The sequence below is a fragment of the Bos taurus genome, chromosome 1 (assembly GCF_002263795.3).
Source record: "Bos taurus isolate L1 Dominette 01449 registration number 42190680 breed Hereford chromosome 1, ARS-UCD2.0, whole genome shotgun sequence".
NCBI lineage: Eukaryota > Metazoa > Chordata > Mammalia > Artiodactyla > Bovidae > Bos > Bos taurus.
The window spans coordinates 80204142-80224555 of NC_037328.1; the positions used below are offsets into that span (position 1 = coordinate 80204142).

The window sequence follows — 20414 nt, forward strand, 5'->3', positions numbered from 1 at the left end:
GAAAAGGAAGCTCAGATAGAAGATGCTACTATAGCATAAGTAAAAATGATGGAGAAATGAAAAAGTTACAACCATCAGCTATATGAATAATTCATGTACAAATATGAATAATCAAGTCAATAGTATCTACCTAATAGAGTTGCTGCAAGAGTTCAATGACAATTGAACCTTGGACAATTGAACCAAGTCTGTAGACTTGCAGACTAACTGGATGTTGAAAGTGAAGGAAAAAGAGGTCAAGGTGAGTCCTGGCCCTCAGGCCACTTTCCTAAAATGAGAACATGGAAAGAACAGCAGCCGGTATGTGGGGATAGAATAGAGTTTTGAAGTTCAAGGATGAGACAACTGGCCTGGAGTGCCACAGACGAGAGGCCACAGGAACCAGAAGTGGGACCCAGATCTTCCAACATCAAGCACTTTCCTCTTTCTGTGGGAAACATGGTAACTCACAGCACAGGAATTCAGTGCTATAGTCCAAAGGCAGAGTGGGCATCCAGGCAGACAGGGCTTTGCAAGATAGACATAAGGGGTGGGCAGAGGGACACCCTCAAACTATCTTATACAGGACTTTTAAGACTGAACTCTACAATTTCACTCCCTGTCCCCATCCCACTCCATAGGCCCCCACCCCACCACCAGAAACTGCTGGTATACTGAAAGTGTCCTTTCTTAAGCTATGCTGCTTTCTATGTAGAGGACTGACACCAGGTGATTTATCCCTGACTCAGGATTAGAGATAACTGGGATTTTTTAAAATGTTTCTCTCAAGCTGTCTTTTTAGTACACAAAGCCGGAGGCCAGGAGCAGTACTTCCTGCACCTTGATACTCTCCCAGGGTCTGTGGTGTTACTGTCCTCGCAAATCCAAGAAAGATGCAGAAAGTTTTCTCCTTTATGATAAAGGATAACTATGATGATCACAGATGCTGCTTAAATGATGTTTATTCTAAGCCAGACACTTTTATATGTTAGCTCATTTTTACAACAATCTTAGGTAGCAATTCTTAATATACCCGTTTTATAAATAAGGGAGCAGACTCAGAGATGCTAAGTATTAGTAGTTTACCCAAACCATATGGCTAGTAACTCAGGGAGTCTGAATGGGATCCCTTTTGTCTGGTTCCAGATTCTACATTTCTAATCTACCTACTTCACTGCTAAGAAGATAGGGTGGAACACCTGTGGCAGAAAACGTCAAAGAAAGCACTTGATGAGGGTATGGAAGTGTCATGAGGGAGTTCCCTGGTGGTCAGTGGTTAAGAATCCACCTTGCAATGCAGGGGACCTGCGTTCCATCCCTAGTCAGGGAACTAAGATTCCACACACTGTAGGGGAACTAAGCTTGCATATCACAACTAAGACCCGACACAGCTAAATAAATATTATTTTAAAAAAAAGAAAATGTGTCACGAGAATTTTGCTTCCTAAGTTTTCCTGTGTCATACAGGAAAATCCTCAAAAGACTGAATCCAAACCCATGATTTTCAGAAGGTAAACTGAGGTCTGAGACTTCCAGATAAGTATAAGGAAGAATCAGGACCAGATTTCAGAGCCTAGCTCTTAGCAGGCTTGTTTCTGTTCCCACAGGGCTGTATTCATAAACCACAAGATATTCAAATAAACCAGCACACTCTGAGGATCAGACTGATCTCAGTTCTCACTGTACACAGTGGGGAAATGGTCATTTACTTGAGCCACTTGAGACAAGTGAGAAAGTAATCTAGAAAATTAAGAAGAGGTGAAGGTAAATTCTTGTTTTATCTGGAGAAGGAAAAGAAAGTGACCAGGGCTGGGATCTGGTGGAAGGAAAGAGGAGAAACCAGCAAGCACCCCTCAGCCTTAGAAGAACATAGCTCTGGACTTACATATTAATTTTGGTACCCCTTTATAAAAGAGTCAAGGATTTCCTCAAAACAACAAAAAAAGGCTTAAAAGTGCTTGGGGAATTGGGAGACGACTTTGTGTCTAACTCGCTTGTGGTCTTAGGAGGATCATTGCCCTATCTGGGGCCCAGGTGCCTTATTTATAAGACATGACCATCCTGTAAGGCCCTGCCTGGGTGACTAGACATGTCTGGACAACATCTCAGTCCTTTGTCCAACTGCAGCACAAGGGACTTAGAAATAAAGCTCTTCTCAAATGCTCCTGTACTCACCCTCATGCAGTCTGACCTGAGTTCGGGGATCCCCAGGGCCTCATGATGAGGAAAGTAAATCATTTCCAGAGCAACAGACCCCCAAGGAGAAAGTGCCAGGGAAAGACAACACTGGGGAGATGGGTTGTTGCTATTTAGAAACCCGTTTAAAGTAGGCTTTCTAGTCAAAGTTAGAAATAGTCACTGCAGAAAGTTAAAAGAGAATACAAGAATGCACACGCACACATACACACACATCCATCTATCTATATACATATAGAAGAAAGTAATCATATATAATTGCATTCTTCAGATATTCTCACTGTGAGTATGTTGGTCTTTTTTCTTACCAAATCTTTCTTTCCCTCTGTTACAAACTGAATTGTATCCCTCCCAAATTCATATGTTGAAGCCCTAATCCCCTATGTAATTATGTTGGAGATAAGGCTTTGGGGAGATAAGATTAAATAAGGTCCTAAAGATGGGGCCCTTATCTAATAAAACTGAGGTCATTATAAGACAGGGAAGAGATAGCAGAGATCTCTCTCTACCTTCAACTCACATGCACACGTAATGGCATAGAAGGTGGCCATCCTCAAGCCAGAAAGAGCCCTTGTCAGAAATGAACCTTGACATCACCTTGATCTAGTACTTCTGCCCCGGAGAACTGTGAGAAAATAAATCACTGTTGTTTCAGCCACACTATCTGTGGTGTTTTGTCATGGTGGGCCTAGGAAATTAATACACCTTCTGTGTGGGTGTGGTGTGGGTATGGGTGTAGATACTGATACATCTTAACTATAGAGTCTAGACTTAACAGTTTTGTTAAACTCACACAACAGTCCAGTTTGATGTCTTTTCATTTACTCCTCACATTATTTCCAAGCCCCAAACAGGGCTTGAAGAGGAAGCTCTAAGAGATTATATACCTGGCCCACAATCACAGAGCTCGGAAGGGATGGACCTACAGTACAAAGCAAGGTCTGCCCAACGTCTCATTATACTAAGCAATCTTCTTTCAAAAATGTTAAGGGATGATAAAGTTTGTATTCTGGCTGTTAGATTTGCAAATCTGCCACAGTTGCAAAGCTAGTTAATGCTCTAGGAAGACAAAAGGATCTTCAGGGTCTTGAGGAGATGTAAAAATATGGAGTCTGTGGGTCTTGAGGGAAGACCTGACCTTTGCAAACTGAATCTAGACAGGGAAGTGCTAAACAGAAGGGCAGCACAAATTGAAACCTACCACAAACCCAAAATCCAAGGGTCCTATCATTCAACCTGTAATCACAGGAAAAGTCATTCAAAGAACCATAAAGTAGTAGGGGAAATAAAGGTTGGAAAGTACTTAAATGTTTGAGCAAAGGAGATTGATAGAATAAGCTGTGAAATTTACCCACAAAGGAGTACTATGCAGATGCAACAAAGAATGAGGAAGATTTCTGTGAACTGATATGGAGTGATTTCCAGAAAGCACTGGGGAAAAGGAGAGTATAGAAGAGCATATACAGTCCACTGTATTTTTGTACAGAGTATGGTAATTTAAAAAAAAGAACACATATATACATCTATCTGTCTTTATAGATGGAAGAAATCATAAAACAGTAGTCAGTTATATACAAAGGGTGGTAGTGAGATAGGGTGGAAGGAATTCAGTAGGAAGTAATGCTTTTCTGAGTATGCCTTTTTGGGTAGTTTTGAATTCTAGAAGCATGTTAACATTCTGCATATTTTTTTAGAAGAAGAAAAAGAAAAACCTAGAATTGAAACAAAATGAGTACAATTGAATTTCAAATGAATTCATAATCAAAGTGAAGAGAAACAGAATAGCTAATCAAGGTAACTTAGGTACACATTATTTGGCCATAAACCCTTAATTTTGGGCAGGGTGTGAAAGAGAACTGCAAACAAATCCTGAACTTTAAATAGGTTTGCTTTATGTAGAGATACACAAAATAATTTTCAAATTACTCTAGATGTATTACAGATATAACCAAATAAATCAGTGTGCTGATGTTGTTAGGAGGAGGATTCTCACTGTGGAAGAAGAGGGGATGCAAATACACAATGGAAAGGCAAGTACCTTTACCTGAATAGACTGAGGTATCAAGTAGAGTCTATCATTTCTAAAACAGACTTATGTGCATGCTGGGAGGGATTGGGGGCAGGAGGAGAAGGGGACGACAGAGGATGAGATGGCTGGATGGCATCACTGACTCAATGGACGTGAGTCTGAGTGAACTCCAGGAGTTGGTGATGGACAGGGAGGCCTGGTGTGCTGCGATTCATGGGTCGCAAAGAGTTGGACACGACTGAGCGACTGATCTGATCTGATCTGATATGGATGTGTACATATACCTACAAGTATGCATATATATGGAGAAGGAAATGGCAACCCACTCCAGTGTTCTTGCCTGGAGAGTCCTGTGGACAGAGAAGCCTGGTGGGCTGCTGTCCATAGGGTCGCACAGAGTGGAACATGACTAAAGCGACTTAGCATGCATGCATTGGAGAAGGAAATGGCAACTCACTCCAGTATTCTTGCCTGGAGAATTCCAGGGACAGAGGGTGGGCTGCCGTCTATGGGGTCACACAGAGTCAGACACGACTGAAGTGACTTAGCAGCAGCAGCAGCAGTATGCATATATATGGGCTTCCCTGGTGACTCAGACAGTAAGGAATCCTCCTGCAACGCGGGAGACTTGGGTTCGATCCCTGGGTTCAGAAGATCTGGTGGAGAAGAGAACAGCTACCCACTCCAGTACTCTGGCCTGGAGAATTCCATGGACTGTATAGTCCATAGGGTCACAGAGTCAGACGAGCGACTTTCACATGCATATATATATAAATGAACAAATACACAAGTATGTGTATTGTGTGTGTACCAGTATATATTTCCTCTACCTACTGAAAGGGCCAAGAAGCAAAGATTACTTCATTAGGCATGAACATACCTAGTACCTAAATCTTAGTTTCTAATGTCATTTTTCACTTAAAGGAATCAGAGCTCCTTGGGAAGAAATGGCATATCCCAGAACTAGGGTAGAATAGTATGGGGAAGTAAAACTTACCATGATGTCTCAGCACTCTTGCAAAAAGCCCTAGACTCCTGAGACTTTATAAATCATGATAATAAAATCTACAGCTAATTTGTCTAGTTAACTGCTCTTCTCTGACTCCAAACATAATGAAACTTTGCTTATCTCCCCGAGAAGCTAAATGGTTATAACTCCGACTATAACTCAAGATTAATACAGAGATATTCTAAGAGATATTCTGGAGTAGGAAGAAAGAGACCTAGGAACCCAGAGAGAGCTCTATATATATTTATTTATATTCCAAAGGGCTGGAGTAAGAAGGGGACTCTCTTTAGGAGGAAAAGAGGACAGCTACATCCTGCCTTTTATAAGCAAGGGAAAAAAAAATCACTTCTTTTTTGTTCCTTTCTTATAGGGTACTGGCTACTCATGTAGGATAATTGGCCTGGCTCTTACTGCATTGCCCTAACAATAAAAACTAAGGCAGAGAGAGATTAATGCATTTATTATTTAAGGTAAGGGATTTAAATAAAGGGCTTCCCAGGTGCCCCAAGTGGTAAAGAATCTGCCTGCCAATGCAGGAGATGTAAGAGACGTGGGTTCAATTCCTAGGTTGGGAAGATCCCCTGGAGTTGGAAATGGCAACCCACTCCAGTATTCTTGCCTGGAAAACCCCACGGACAGAGAAGCCTGGCAGGCTACAGTCCATAGCATCTCAGAGGAGTCAGATGCAACTGAACACACATTTAAATAAGAAATCCATCACTGATCTAGAACACTTTGTGTGTATGTTCAGGATAAAATTAATAAATATGAAATATTAAAAACCCAACAGATAGGTACTAATGAACTAGATCATCTTGTTATGCCAGAAAGTATAGGAGTATTTTAAAGAAATGATGAGGGCATGCATGTCACAGAACAACAAGAGCCAGTTTAAAGGAACTCCCACTAGGAGTTCCTTTGTCAAATCTGGGAAAAATTGAATACTTAGGTAGTTTGTAACTATAAAATGAATTATAAACCATTGAAAATATAGCAATCTATAAGTTTTTACCAATAACAAATACAGAAATGAAAGAAAGAAGGGAGGGAGGGAGGAAAAGTAGGAGGAAGGAAATAAATGGAGGATGAGAAGGGAGGCTTCTTACTTATAGTAAAATTCTAAGTGCTAACTAGATGACATGGAGGAGGGGGAGCTGGAATTAAAAGACCGTCATTTTGCAACCATCATAGTAAAGATTGGTTCAGGCAAAACTGATCGCTACATATTAAATGTAGCAGGAAATTTTGATGCAGAGCAGAGTAATGGCATAGTATTAAAAGTGTTCACTCATAGATTTCAAGGGAAAATGTAATTATACAGTGGTCTCATCAGACACCACCACATTTAGGTGCTCAAAATAAACATCAGCTGAAGGGCAGATGGATATGGATGCCTCCTGATGTGATGTTCTAAGAGGGACACAATGTCATTTGTGCAGTTTTCCAGCGAAGAGTGCAGAAACTGAATTTCCTCTTGAGAAAGCATCAGATAAACGCTAAAAAAAAAAAAAAAAATTAAAGGACTTAATTTTTTTTAAATGCTTAAATGTCTTAAAGACAAAGGCCATGGAACTATTCCAGGTTAAAGGAGACTGAAGAAGCATGACAACTAGATGTAGCACCTGATCCTGAACTGGATTCTGTACTAGAAGAAAAATTATAAAAGACATTAATGGAGAAATTAACAAAACTGCAATGCAGCCAGATTAATTTACATTGATACCAGATACATGGTATCAATGTAAATGTATGAAGTTGATAACTATGTTTTGCTTACTTGAGACAATATTCTTATTCCTAGGAAGTACACATTAAACTATTATCTTAGTTCAGGGCACTACAACAAATATACCACAGACTGAATGCCTTAAACAACAGACATTTATTTCTCACAGCTCTGAAGGCTGGGAAGTCCAAGATCAAGGTACCAGCAAATTCACTTTCCATGTGAGGGCCCACTTCCTGGCTTGCAGACGGTTGCCTTCTTCCTGTGTCCTCCCATAGCAGAAAGAGAGCAAGTTCTGGTATCTCTGTTTATGACACGAATCCCATCATGGAAGCCTCGCCCTCAAGAACTTCTTTATATTTTGAGGACTTCAAGGTATGAATTTGGGGGAGAAACATTCAGTCCATAACGTTCTACCCTTGTATCTCCTAAAATCATGTCCTTCTCACATGCAAGTACATTTAATTCCACTTCAACATCTTCCACAGTTTTAACTCATTCCAGCATCTATTCTAAAGGCTGACATCCAAAGTCTTATCTAAATATTATCTAAACTAGAAAAGAACCAAACGATTCAACCTGAAGTAAAACCTTCTCCTGCTGTGAACCTGTGAAACTGGATAAATTATGTGCTTCTGAAATACAGTGGTGGAACAGGCATAGGATAGAGTCTCAGTCCAAAAGGGAGAAATTGGAATAAATAAAGAAATGACAGGTTCCAAAAAGGTCCAAGCCTAGCAAAGTAAATATCACTATAGCTTAAGGCTGGAGAATAATCCTCTTTGGTTTGATGCTTGCATTATGGATGTGGTAGGGCATGAGTCCTACCTGCGTGGCTCTGCTGGGTAGGGGTCACTCCACCAAGGCCCTGGGCAGCTGCCATCTGGCCTATTGAAGTCAAGACAATCCTCTCTCCCCTTTGGAAAGCAGCCCTGATGGTCTCTGAATCACCACTGGTATCCCTTGTCTTGAAGAATGGTATCTATTTGCAGGCAAAGAGCTCTATAGTTTGGTCCCATAGAATCTAAATCTGACAGCCTGCCTTCATCTTGTCTTCTTTAGTTCAAACTAGCAGTGTTTCTGCTAGGGTGGCTGATTAGGTCTGTGGTTCACTCCCAAACTGACCTTTTAAATCAAATGCTTCTTGGGCCATCCCCTTAGTGTTTTTGTCAAAACAAGCTTTCTTATTTTTTGCAATATACAGATAGGCTGGGAATTTTCCAAATCTTAAGTTCTGTTTCCTTTTTGCTAAATAATTTCTTCTTCAATTTGTTTCTCTCCTCTCATATTTTACTATAATAAAAGCATTCATGAGGAATCAAGCCACTCCTCCAACACATTCCCTAAAACAATTTCTAAATCTTGCCTCAATTAGATATCCAGTTTCTTCACTCACAAGTTCTACCTTCCACAAACATTAGTCAGTCAGTCAGTCAGTTCAGTCACTCAGTCGTGTTGGACTCTCTGCGACCCCATGAACCGCAGCACGCCAGGCCTCCCTGTCCATCACCAACTCCTGGAGTCCACTCAAACCCATGTCCCTCGACTCGATGATGCCATCCAACCATCTCATTCTCTGTCATCCCCTTCTCCTCCTGCCCTCAATCTTTCCCAGCATCAGGGTCTTTTCCAACGAGTCAGCTCTTCACATCAGGTGGCCAAAGTACTGGAGTTTCAGCTTCAGCATCAGTCCTTCCAATCAACACCCAGGACTGATCTCCTTCAGAATGGACTGGTTGGATCTCCTTGCAGTCCAAGGGACTCTCAGGAGTCTTCTCCAACACCACAGTTCAAAAGCATCAATTTTTTGGTGCTCAGCTTTCTTTATAGCCTGACTCTCACATCCATACATGACCACTGGAAAAACCATAGCCTTGACTAGACAGACCTTTGTTGACAAAGTAATGTCTCTGCTTTTGAATATGCTGTCTAGGTTGGTCATAACTTTCCTTCCAAGGAGTAAGCGTCTTTCAATTTCATGGCTGCAATCACCATCTGCAGTGATTTTGGAGCCCCCCAAAATAAAGTCTGACACCGTTTCCACTGTTTCCCCATCTATTTGCCATGAAGTGATGGGACTGGATGCCATGATCTTCATTTTCTGAATGTTGAGCTTTAAGCCAACTTTTTTACTCTCCTCTTTCACTTTCATCAAGAGGCTCTTTAGTTCTTCTTCACTTTCTGCCATAAGGATGGTGTCATCTGCGTATCTGAGGTGATTGATATTTCTCCCGGCAATCCTGTACACAGTTCCAAAGCAACTCACACATTGGTATTTGTTACAGCAGCACTCTACTTCTCAGTAACAACAACAACAACAAAGTCTGCTCCAGCTACTATAACAAAATACCATAGACTAGGTATGGTAGAAATCAAAAGACAATGATCTCTCATAGTTCTGGAGGCTGAGAAGTCCAAGGTCAAGGTGCCAGCAGATTTGGTTACTGATGAGGGCCACCTTCTCAATGTGTCCTCACGTGGCAGAGAGCAAGCAAGCTCTGGTCTCCCTCTTCTTATAAGGATCCTAATCCCTTCATCATGGGGACCCCAACCTCAGGACCTCATCTCAACATATTTCTCTCCCAAAGGCCTCACCTCCAAATACTATCATATTGGAAGTTAGGGTTTCAACATACAAATTTGGGGAGGCAGCTGTAAACTCTCTGTCTGTAATAAGTTTTTAGGGATTAATGTCTGTGATGTACACATGGTAAGTTGCTTTAGTCATGTCTGACTCTTTGCAACCCATGGACTGTAGCCAGCCAGGCTCCTGTGTCCATGGGATTTTCCAAACAAGCATACTGGAGTGGGTTGTCATTACATTCTCCAGGGGATCTTCCCAACCCAGGGATCAAACCTGCATCTCATGTCTCCTGCATTGGCAGGTGAATTCTTTACCACTAGCACTCTCAAATGAAAAAAATAAAAGATATTATGAAAGATAGATAGGGCATATGATACAGCAACGGGGTAAAATGAAAAAATAATAAGTGAATCTAGGTAAATGGTATATAGGCATTCTTTGTATTCATCATATTATTGCAACTTTTCTAGAGGTTTTCAAGTTTTTCCAAATAAAAAGCTCAAAAAAAAAATAAATTGGAGGAAGTCTGGAGGCAATCCATTGAATGAGAAGGTTCCCTGGACTATATTTCACTAGACAAATATTTCTTGCATGTCTGGCAGCTGGGCATTGGGCATATGTGAACAAAACAGACCACAATGCCTCCTCTCCTAATGAGAGAGCTAGGTAATAAATGAGGTGGATAAATAAGATGATGGGAGTGAGAAAACATGGACTTAGAAGGTGTCATCAGAGAACCAGGAAAGAGTCGTGGGCCAAGTGTCAGGAAGGCTCAGTCTACATGGCCTGCCATTGCCCTGCATGCACCTGTACCAGTCACCTTCTCTTCTCAGGCCTCGGTTATCTCATTTGTAAAATGAAATGATCAAGCAAGACACTGGGCTTCACAAGGGCAGGGAGCATGTCTGTTTCTGTTCTGCTGTTGTTAGTGGATGAGTTCTAGCTCTGTTCACATTGAGCAGGTGATCAATAACTCATTCTGGAATGAATGAATGGCTACTTGATCTCCAAAGTCATTTTTAGCTCTAGGATTTCCAATACTATGACTCACCTTGAAGGATGTCATGTCACCTCAGACATCACATCTCATTCCACAGATATTAGAAGGATAATGAGGGAATTGTGAACAACTTTATGATAACAAAGTCAATAACTTAGAAGAAATGAACAAATTTCTTGAAAGATAGACTACCAAAACTCAAGAAGTCAAGAAGAAACAAGTAACATGAATAACTATCTATTATGTGTCTATTAAAGAAACTGAATTTGTAGCTAAAAATTTTCCCACAAGGTAAATTCTAGGCCCAGATGACTTTACTGGGTGAATTCTACCAAACAGTCAAGAAAACAGTAATACTAATTCTACACAAACCCTTCCAGAAAAATTTTGGAGGAACAATTCCCAACTCACTCTACAATGGCAGCATTACTCTGACATCAAAAACACTGACAGATGTTATAAGAAGGGAAAATTACAAAATTACAAACTTACATCCCTCATGAACATAGATGCAAAAATTCCTAGCAAATGACCTCAAAGTGTAGACAAAAAATTTTTAAGGTTGAGTGAGGTGTAAGCACTAGTCGCAGCGGGTAACTGAGCTGAAATGGGGTGTGAGGTCAGAGAGAGGTTATTTTGAACACAGCTATTTTCCACAAATTAAATACAGGTTTTGAATGTCCCCTTCTCAATTCAGTAATGCCCACACAGAAAGAATTCCGTGCCAAAGATATGCCTTATCTAAACTAGCAGCCCCACACTGGAGTATACGCCCTTCTGTTTTTCATTGCAGTAAGAAAACAAAATGAGATCTACCCTCTTAACAAATTGTTAAGTGCAAAATACAGTATTATTAACTATAGGCACAATGTACAGCAGATCTCTGAAACTTTTTAATCTTGCACAATTGAAACTTTATACCCATTGAATAGCAATTCCCCATCTGCCCCTCACCTCAGCCCCTGGAAACCACCACTTAACAGTCTGTTTCTATGGAATATTAACTTCAAAAAAAAGGAAAAAAAAGGAAATTGTACCAAATATGACAATAAGGATGAACCTGGAGGACATTATACTGAGGGAAATACAACTGCATGATTCCATTTATATGAGGTATCTTAAAACAGTCAGACTCATAGAAAAAGAATATACTCTGTTTTTGTACTTCACCTTTACTGGCCTTGTTGGAGAAGACTCTCGAGAGTCCCTTGGATGGCATGGATCAAACAAATCAATCCTAAAGGAAATCAACCCTGAATATTCACTAGAAGGACTGATGCTGAAGCTGAATCTCTAATGTTTTGGCCACCTTGATGTGAAGAGCTGACTCACTGGAAAAGACGCTGATGCTGGGAAAGATTGAGGGCAGGAAGGGGACGACAGAGGATGAGATAGTTGGATGGCATCACTGACTCAATGATGAGTTTGAGCAAATTCTGACAGATAGTGAAGGACAGGAAAGCCTGGCACACTGCAGTCCATGGGATCACAAAGAGTTGGACATGACTTAGCAACTGACCAACAATAACAACATGTTGGGGGTGGGGTATCTTTTTCTCTTCATCCAAAGGGAAGTCCTTATGAGCACTGTTTCCTTCTGCTCTTCCCTCACACTAGGCAGGATCTTGTGGGAACTTATTTGATTGACTGAATGGAATCAGGGTAGCTGGCCCCACACCACAACAGATGGGCTACACAAGGAAAAGAAGACCAAGGGCAGCTCTGACATGTTGAAAACCACTTATGACCTAGAGGTTTGGAGTAAGAAGGTACCCTGAGTCCAATATCATCAAGTCAATCTCCTTCTCTGGCTCTGAAAAATAGCAATGACCTGCTGCTGCTGCTGCTGCTAAGTTGCTTCAGTCGTGTCTGACTCTGTGCGACCCCAGAGACAACAGCCCACCAGGCTCCCCCATCCCTGGGACTCTCCAGGCAAGAACACTGGAGTGGGTTGCCATTTCCTTCTCCAAGCAACGACCTAGAAAAGCTTAAAAGAAAGTTCAGGGGAGTTAAAATACCACCAGCAAACAAACCTAGATTCAATCCACCTCTACTGCTTATCTCCTACCCAACCTGAGCGACTCCCTTCGACTCTTTGAAGCTAGTTCAGTTCAGTTCAGTTCAGTCACTCTGTCGTGTCCGACTCTTTGCAACCCCATGAACTGCAGCACGCCAGGCCTCCCTGTCCATCACCAACTCCCGGAGTTCACTCAAACTCACGTCCATTGAGTTGGTGATGTCATCCAGCCATCTCATCCTCTGTCGTCCCTTCTCCTCCTGCCCCCAATCCCTCCCAGCATCAGAGTCTTTTCCAATGAGTCAACTCTTTGCATGAGGTGGCCAAAGTACTGGAGTTTCAGCTTTCGCATCATTCCTTCCAAAGAACACCCAGGACTGATCTCCTTTAGGATAGACTGGTTGGATCTCCTTGCAGTCCAAGGGACTCTCAAGAGTCTTCTCCAACACCACAGTTCAAAAGCATCAATTCTTCAGCGCTCAGCCTTCTTCACAGTCCAACTCTCACATCCATACATGACCACTGGAAAAACCATAGCCTTGACTAGACGGACCTTTGTCCTCATATAAAATAATGTTCGGTGACCACACCTCATAGGGTTATCATGAAGATTAAATATGATAAGACAAATATGGCCCTTAGATGATGGAGGTATTTGTAAGTGGCACTACCTCATATCTCAAGATAAAGTGAAGTGAAGTGAAGTCGCTCAGTTGTGTCTGGCTCTTTGCAACCCCATGGACTGTAGCCTACCAGGCTCCTCTGTCCATGGGATTTTCCAGGCAATAGTACTAGAGTGGATTGCCATTTCCTTCTGCAGGGGATCTTCCCGACCCAGGGATCGAACCCGGGTCTCCCGCATTGTAGACAGACGCTTTACCGTCTGAGCCACCAGGGAAGTCCTGTGATCTGGAAATGCCCTGGGTGAAGTCCAGTCAGCATATGTCCCACTGTGCATGGTTTTCTCTTTCCCAACCTGTACAAGTGTCTCTAAGGAAGCACTGGGCCCAGCAGGGGCTCAGCTCAGTCTCACAAAACCTTTACACTTAGAGTCACAATTGAATTTATTTAAAGACTCACATTTAGCTAACTATAGCTTTCCAGCTGAATCTCATAACAATACCTGGCATATACTTGCCCAAATAGATCTACTGAAATTTCACAGTGTGACACCATTCTCTTATAAAAAGCCATCTTCTCAGTAAGGAACCACCTCTTTGTTTTCCATGGCCTTGTCACAGGCCAGATGCACCTCTCTGCAGGTGAGGAGGCTGGGTGCTGAGCAAACAAACCTGGGCCCAGCTGCCGTCCAGAGGAGCTCTCCCTCTGGGAAGAGAATGAGCTGCTCAAAGGCATAATTTACCAAGCCCACAGATCACAGCTATGCCCCCAGGAACTGTGGAGTGCCAGGTGCAGTCTGTGTGTGATGTGGGGACTCAGTTTGCTCAGAAGCAGACACAAAACAGCTGAGATAACCAACCTGGGCAAAAGGCAAAGGAGACTGACTGCCAGCTTCCTCGAAAAGCAAGATGAGAAAGGACGATAACAGAAGGGCATCAGTCACACGTCAGTATCACAAGGAGCGCGGTCATGCAGCTTCCCGTGACCAGTGCCAAAGGAACAGCCTGGATGTTCAGTGCCACTTACAGTAGGACAGGAAGTAGGGTCAGTGTGTCTGAGGAGGACAGGAAATGCTTTTGTTATGAGTGGACACTGCACCCTGGGAAGTCAGCCACCCTCTTCTCAGCCCTGGCAGAGGGAGCACAGCCATCCAGAAGTGCAGGACAAATGCTGTCTCTCAGAGGAAAACTATGCATGGTCTGCAGCACGCCCTTTTTCTTTATCAGATTCTGACCACAGAGGAGCTGTCTTACAGCTCTTAGTTGTAGCAAACTACAGACATGCTTATTCAACCTTGCCCAGTAGAATTTCAGTAGATTCCCTCCTCTTCCTGCCTACCTCATGGGAAAAAAAGATGAAAAAAAAAAATGAGGTGGTTTGGGGGTTTTTTTGTCCTTTATTCAAATTTTGATACTGTTTTGACTTTTTCTCTGAAGCGGTTATAACATGTGCCTGGTTCCCTCCTCATATGAATAAAATAGACACTATCTCTATGAGAGTCATGAGCTTACTTTTTCCTGAAAATTATCCTTTAACTTTCTCCTTCTGCTAGGCACCTCTGAAGTAACCCCAAGCTGGCTGGCATCCCTACTAGGAGCCAAGAAACCCACTTGCCTAGGAAATGAGAGGACATGGAGACTGCGCAGACACGGGCAGGGCTTCATTCTGCATTAGTGACCACAGCCACCCTTTTTTGAGTCCTCACTGCAGCACACGGGCCTCCGAGTGACCTGCTCCACACTAAGCAGTCTCACTGGATCCTACAAAGACCCTGAACGGTAACTATTTCCCTGTTACAAATAAGGGAACTGAGGCTCAGAAAGATAAAGCAACTTGCTCAAGTCACTCACGCAGGAAGTGCTGAGGGAGAAATCGGATCAAGGTCTATCTGGTAATTCTCAGGCAAACTTACCTTGGCTTTATTTATTTTCTTTTATTGAGGTACAGTTGATAAACAATATTATATACTGTTTCAATCGCAGCATAGCAACTATGTTTAAAGTTACTGTAAAATGGTGGCTGTATTCCCTGCACTATACAATATATCCTTGTGGCTTTTTATTTTGTACCTAGTAGTTTCTACCTCTTAATCCCCTTATTTCACTTAGCATAATTTCCTCCAAGTCCATCCATGTTGTTGCAAATGGGAAAATTTCATTCTTTTTTTATGGCTGTGTAATATTCAATTGTGTATATACCACATCTTCTTAATTCATTTATCTATCTGGACATCTAGGTTGCTTCCATGTCTTGGCTATTGTAAACCGTGCTGCAGTGAACACTGGGGGTGCATGGATCTTCTCACAGCATTGTTTTGGTTTCCTTTGCATGTATACCCAGGAGAGCAATTGCTAGAAATTAAAATTTCAGAATCTTTGAGGATTGAGGTTTAATTCATCACTAAACACCCAGAGGACTTCCCTGGTGGCTCAGCTGGTAGAGAATCCACCTGCAATGTGGGAGACTTGGGTTTGATACCCGGGTTAGGAAGATTCCCTGGAGAAGGGAATGGCTACCCACTCCAGTATTCTGGCCTGGAGAATTCCATGGACTGTATAGTCCATGAGGTTACAAAGAGTGGGACACGACTGAGCAACTTTCCAACACCTAGAAGAGATGCCCAAGAACGGGGTAGCCTTCCAAATCCAAGAGAATTTTCAGGCCTCCTCCATGCTTCCTCACATTCAGCTGCCTGCTGACCTGTGGGTCATACCACCTATGAGCAAACACAACTGAATTTCTCTCTGAATCCATGGTCCCAACCTCAACGTGGTCAGCATGCCTAGAGATCCTGCTCCATTCCTCTGGTTTACTCCATCCTCATTGACAATTTCAAACCTTCTTGGCTCAAATGTCCTCTACTAAAACCTCTCTTCCCCTCACCTCCCTACAAAATGTCTCCTTTTCTCTGTATCCTAACTTTGCAGAGAAAACAGAAGCCCCTTCAGTCTACCACTACAGACTGCCTCCAGCTACTCCCCCTCCCCAGTTCTCCTTCCTTTCTGACCTGCTCCTGCTGGGGTTAATCTTCTGCTAGGTTTTGGACCAACCACTCCTACCATTGACTTCAGTGTCACCTCTTTTTAGTATATTCAATTTCTGGATCAACTTTTTTTTTTTCTCATTGACTTAAATTTGTGTGTATGTGATAAAATATATGTAACATAAGAAGAAAAGCTGTGACCAACCTAGACAGCATATTAAAAAGAAGAGATATTACTTTGCCAACAAAGGTCCATATAGTTAAAGCTATGGTTTTTCTAGTAGTCATGTATGGATGTGAGAATTGGACCATAAAAAATACTGAGTGCCAAAGAATTGATGCTCTTGAACTCTGGTGTTGAAGAAGACTGTTGAGAGAAACTTGGACTGCAAGACCAAACCAGTCAATCCTAAAGGAAATCAACCCTGAATATTCATTGGAAGAACTGATGCTGAAGCTGAGGTTCCAATACTTAGGCCACCTGATGCAAAGAACTGATTCATTGGAAAAGACCCTGATGCTAGGAAAGATTGAAGACAGGAGGAGACGGGGATAACAAAGGATGAGACGATTGGGTGGTATCACTGACTTGATGGACATGTGTTTGAGCAAGCTCTGGGAGCTGGTGATGGACAGGGAAGCATGGTGTGCTGCAGTCCATGGAGTCACAGAAAGTTGGACATGACTGAATAACTGAACTGACTGAAGATATACTCTTTTGAGCATTTTTGAGTGTACAGCTCAGTGGCATTAAGTACATTCACACTATTGTACAACCTGGGTTTGTACCACCATCCATCTCTAGAATTTTTTCATCTACCCAAACTGGAACTCTATATCCATTAAACAACAATTCCTCTTTCCTGCCAGGCCCTGGCAACCACCTATCTCTATGAGTTTGACTACTCCAGGGACCACAGGTATGTGGAAACATACAGTATTTGTCCTTTTGTGACTGTCTTTCCACTGATTTTTAAACATTCTCAATTCTCTCTAATCTAAAACATGAACAAAAACGAGCCCTGGAACCCTCAACTCTCTCTCCAACTACTGCTCTATTTCTCTCTGCCTTTCAGAACCAGAATTCTTGAAGGAACTCTCCGTATTTGCCATCCTCCACCTATCTCACTTCTCCTCATACTCCAGTCTGGCTTCTGGCTTTATCACTCTCCCTTCATCACCTAGCTATTGCTGAGGCCAACAGTGACCTCCATTTTGCTAAGGAGAGAATGATGCTTTTCAATCTTCACCTAAATTGGCCTTTAAGCAGAATCTAGTGGCGCTGACGTCTTTCTTACTGCTCTCATTGCCCAAAGCTCCTGCATGGACTTTTCTTCTCTTTACACCTCTCCAGTGCTCTCATTTGGTCCCACTGTTTGTTGCCACATAGAAAGAGAAGATTTACAAATCCTCATCTGCAGTCCAAACCTTTCCACTGACCTCCAATCTCATTTGCACAACTTGACCTCTCTTCACAGATACATAAAAAGCAGCTCAGATCAAGCATATCCAGAAGATATATATATTTCTTTATCTCTGCCCGCCTTTCTGACCAAGCCCCTCACAACCCAAAACATCTCCAATACTCTTTGCAGTCTCAGTGACTCTAGCTGGCCAGTTACACAAGCCAGAAGCCCAGGTGCATCTGTGGCCTCCTCCCTTCACCTCTCACACTCAACCCCACATAGAGCCTGTCATCTGCACACATGGAATAGCTCTCAAATCCATCATTTCTCACAGTCACTTGCATGTCCACTCTGGTACAACTGCCAGCATTTCTAGTCCACACGATTGTAAGAGCCTCTTAAACGTGTTTCGCCATCCACTGGACCCACTGCATCTACTGCAGTGATCACTGGAAGCCAGGGATGTTTACAAAATGCAAGTGTGGGCGTGCATCAAAGAAGAAGACAAGCACCGTGGCCAAGCTCCTTTTTATCCTCAGCCTCATCCCCCTTTACATGCCCCCACCCCACCCCCCAAGACTCTCACCTCTTTCTGGGTCCTGGTGCCCCCCTGTCTCCTTCCACACAGGGCCTTCCCCAGGCCATTGCCTCTTCCCACACTTCTCACCATGACCGCTTACTCCTCCTGCACAGCAAAGACACCTCCTTGCTATTCCTGACTTCCCTGTCTAGGGACACCTCCCCTTTCTGGGTTCTGGTGGCACCTTGACCCTTTTCTTTGTAGTTATCTGTTGTAACTTTACATTTGTTTGTATAACTACTGGACTGTATCTGTAAGTTACATGAGAGCAGGGCTGAGTCTGATTCACTCACCAGTGTACCCTCCACAGCCACCTCAGTTCTGCACACATAAATATCAGAGTAGATAACATTGACACATAAATGCCAGCCACTGCGTGCTTTGTGTGGATCTTCTTACTCCTTCGTCACAACCCTGTGACGAAGATAGACACTATCATTGTCCCCTCTTCAGAGAGGCAGGAGTAACATATGCACGACTCTTTAGCTCACAAAAGGCAGAGCTGGTTTCGATGGCAGACAGGCTACCTGCAGAGTCTCTGTACTGATGGCTGCACCCTACTCAGCACCACCCATGTTTGTGGAAGGATGTATTTCTGCACAGAAGAAGTTTTACCTGAGAGTTTACCAGACGAATGGTGGTTTTCGTGCCCACGTCTTGTTGGAATTTGACTGTGGGTGCCCCATTAAACCTCAGGACTGCATCGTGATCATCTAGAAACCACAAGGAAACAACACATCAGCAGTGATGACGGTGTGAACATCAGCGATATGAGGAGGGAGAGAGGGCAGAAGGAAGAGGAGGGCAAGGGAATAATACTTCCCAATCTTTATGTCCTCATGGTACTCAGGGGACAGTGACCATATTTGTATGGCACAGTCAGGTCAGGTTCACAGGCAGAGACCACCAGCTGTCTGCCCAATCACTGCGAAGGCTAAAGAGGTCCGTACGTTGGTGTCCCTGAAACCCATTCAGTGTCGCACAGGGGCAATGTGGACAGGGCCAATGCATTACTCCCAGTGAATCACTATTCCAGTTACCAAAGGAGCAAACCAGACATTCTCTTGGTATTACCAGTAGGTCATACTTCTATCCTTATCAGAAAATCAAAGATCCTACCATAAGCTTGGCTTAATCCACAAGTGCAGAGTATCCCCATGGCACTCTGAAAAGCTGGCTGGGCATAGCACACGACAGCTCCCTAAGTGTTCCCTTTAGGAATCCAAGCCCCTGGAGGGGTCACAGACCTGGGTGCTGGACGAGATGGAATGAGAAGTCACAGAGCTAAACTAAACCCCGTATTTTCTATTTAAAAAAAAAAAAAGCTCTTTGTAAGGAACAAAATCTTCAATCCAGCCAAGATCAAGTAGACCATCTTTTAAAAAATCTACTCACTTCCCAGCTCTCATTCTCTGTCCTTGTAGCTGTTCAAGCAGTGTTTGGAAGACTAGGAGAAGATCCTCTATCTACAATGATCAATCTGATGGGGGAAGGAACTGATGACTTCTAAGATCCATTTTAACCTGGAGCCTCTGATCCTATGAGAGCTCCTTTCAAGTTTACGTGATCAAACAAGCTTCAGTTCACCACTGAAATCTGCACAGGATTTAGAGGTCAGTCCAGATCTCTGTTCAATTTCTTTCCATGAGGGATTGATTTTGGATGGTTCATGCAAAAAGGTGGCATCAGGAGAAGAAGGGTAGGAGTGGATTTTGGCTCAATATAAGTGGGTCTAAAGGAGAATATCCACAGAATTAAGGGATGAAAGCCTCCCTCTTTTTGTATCCCTACACCCCAGCAATCTAGATACCTCATTCACAAAAACAACCTTATCCCCAATCCTAGGGAAAAAATTTTTATCAAAAGGGTTTAAAAGTTACATGTTATACACATACACACACACACACACACACACACACACACACACACACACACAACTATGTATAAAATAGCTAGCTAGCTGTGTAACACAGGGAATTCAGCCCAGTGCTCTATAACAATCTAGATGAGTGGGATGGGGGTTGGGGATAGGATGGAAGCACAAGATGAAGGAGATATATGTATAAAAAAAAGCTGATTCACGTTCTTTTACAGCAGAAACCAATACAGCATTGTAAAGCAATTATCCTCCAATTAAAAATAAAATTCTTTAAAAAGTTACATAAGATGTTCATAGTCTAGACATTATCAGATAACAAGACAGGCACAGAGAACCACAAATGGAGCAGCAAGTTTATCTTTAGATAACTCAGATTGCAATCAGTTTTGCTGAAATTAACCACTG

General features: G+C 42.6%; 1 protein-coding gene and 1 long non-coding RNA gene across 6 annotated transcripts in view; one reads left to right on the forward strand and one right to left on the reverse strand.

The window, feature by feature from the left end:
• Positions 1–20414, forward strand: part of LOC100847189 (uncharacterized) — a 99712-nt gene that overhangs the window by 73784 nt on the left and 5514 nt on the right. For 2 of the 4 annotated variants that reach the window (XR_009495103.1, XR_009495098.1), the window contains exons 6-8: positions 7109–7314; positions 14714–14939; positions 19555–19743. This is a non-coding gene — a long non-coding RNA (uncharacterized lncRNA). Of the gene's footprint in view, positions 1–1125; positions 1422–7108; positions 7315–14713; positions 14940–19554; positions 19744–20414 lie in introns of those variants that run through there. The other 2 variants (XR_009495099.1, XR_009495102.1) reach the window with 2 other exon arrangements.
• Positions 1–20414, reverse strand: part of ST6GAL1 (ST6 beta-galactoside alpha-2,6-sialyltransferase 1) — a 44669-nt gene that overhangs the window by 9296 nt on the left and 14959 nt on the right. Inside the window, exon 1 of one of the 2 annotated variants that reach the window (XM_024991590.2) lies at positions 18137–18720. In XM_024991590.2, coding sequence (XP_024847358.1) covers positions 18137–18220 — 84 coding nt within the window. In that variant the 5' untranslated portion in view covers positions 18221–18720. 2 annotated transcript variants of the gene reach the window in all.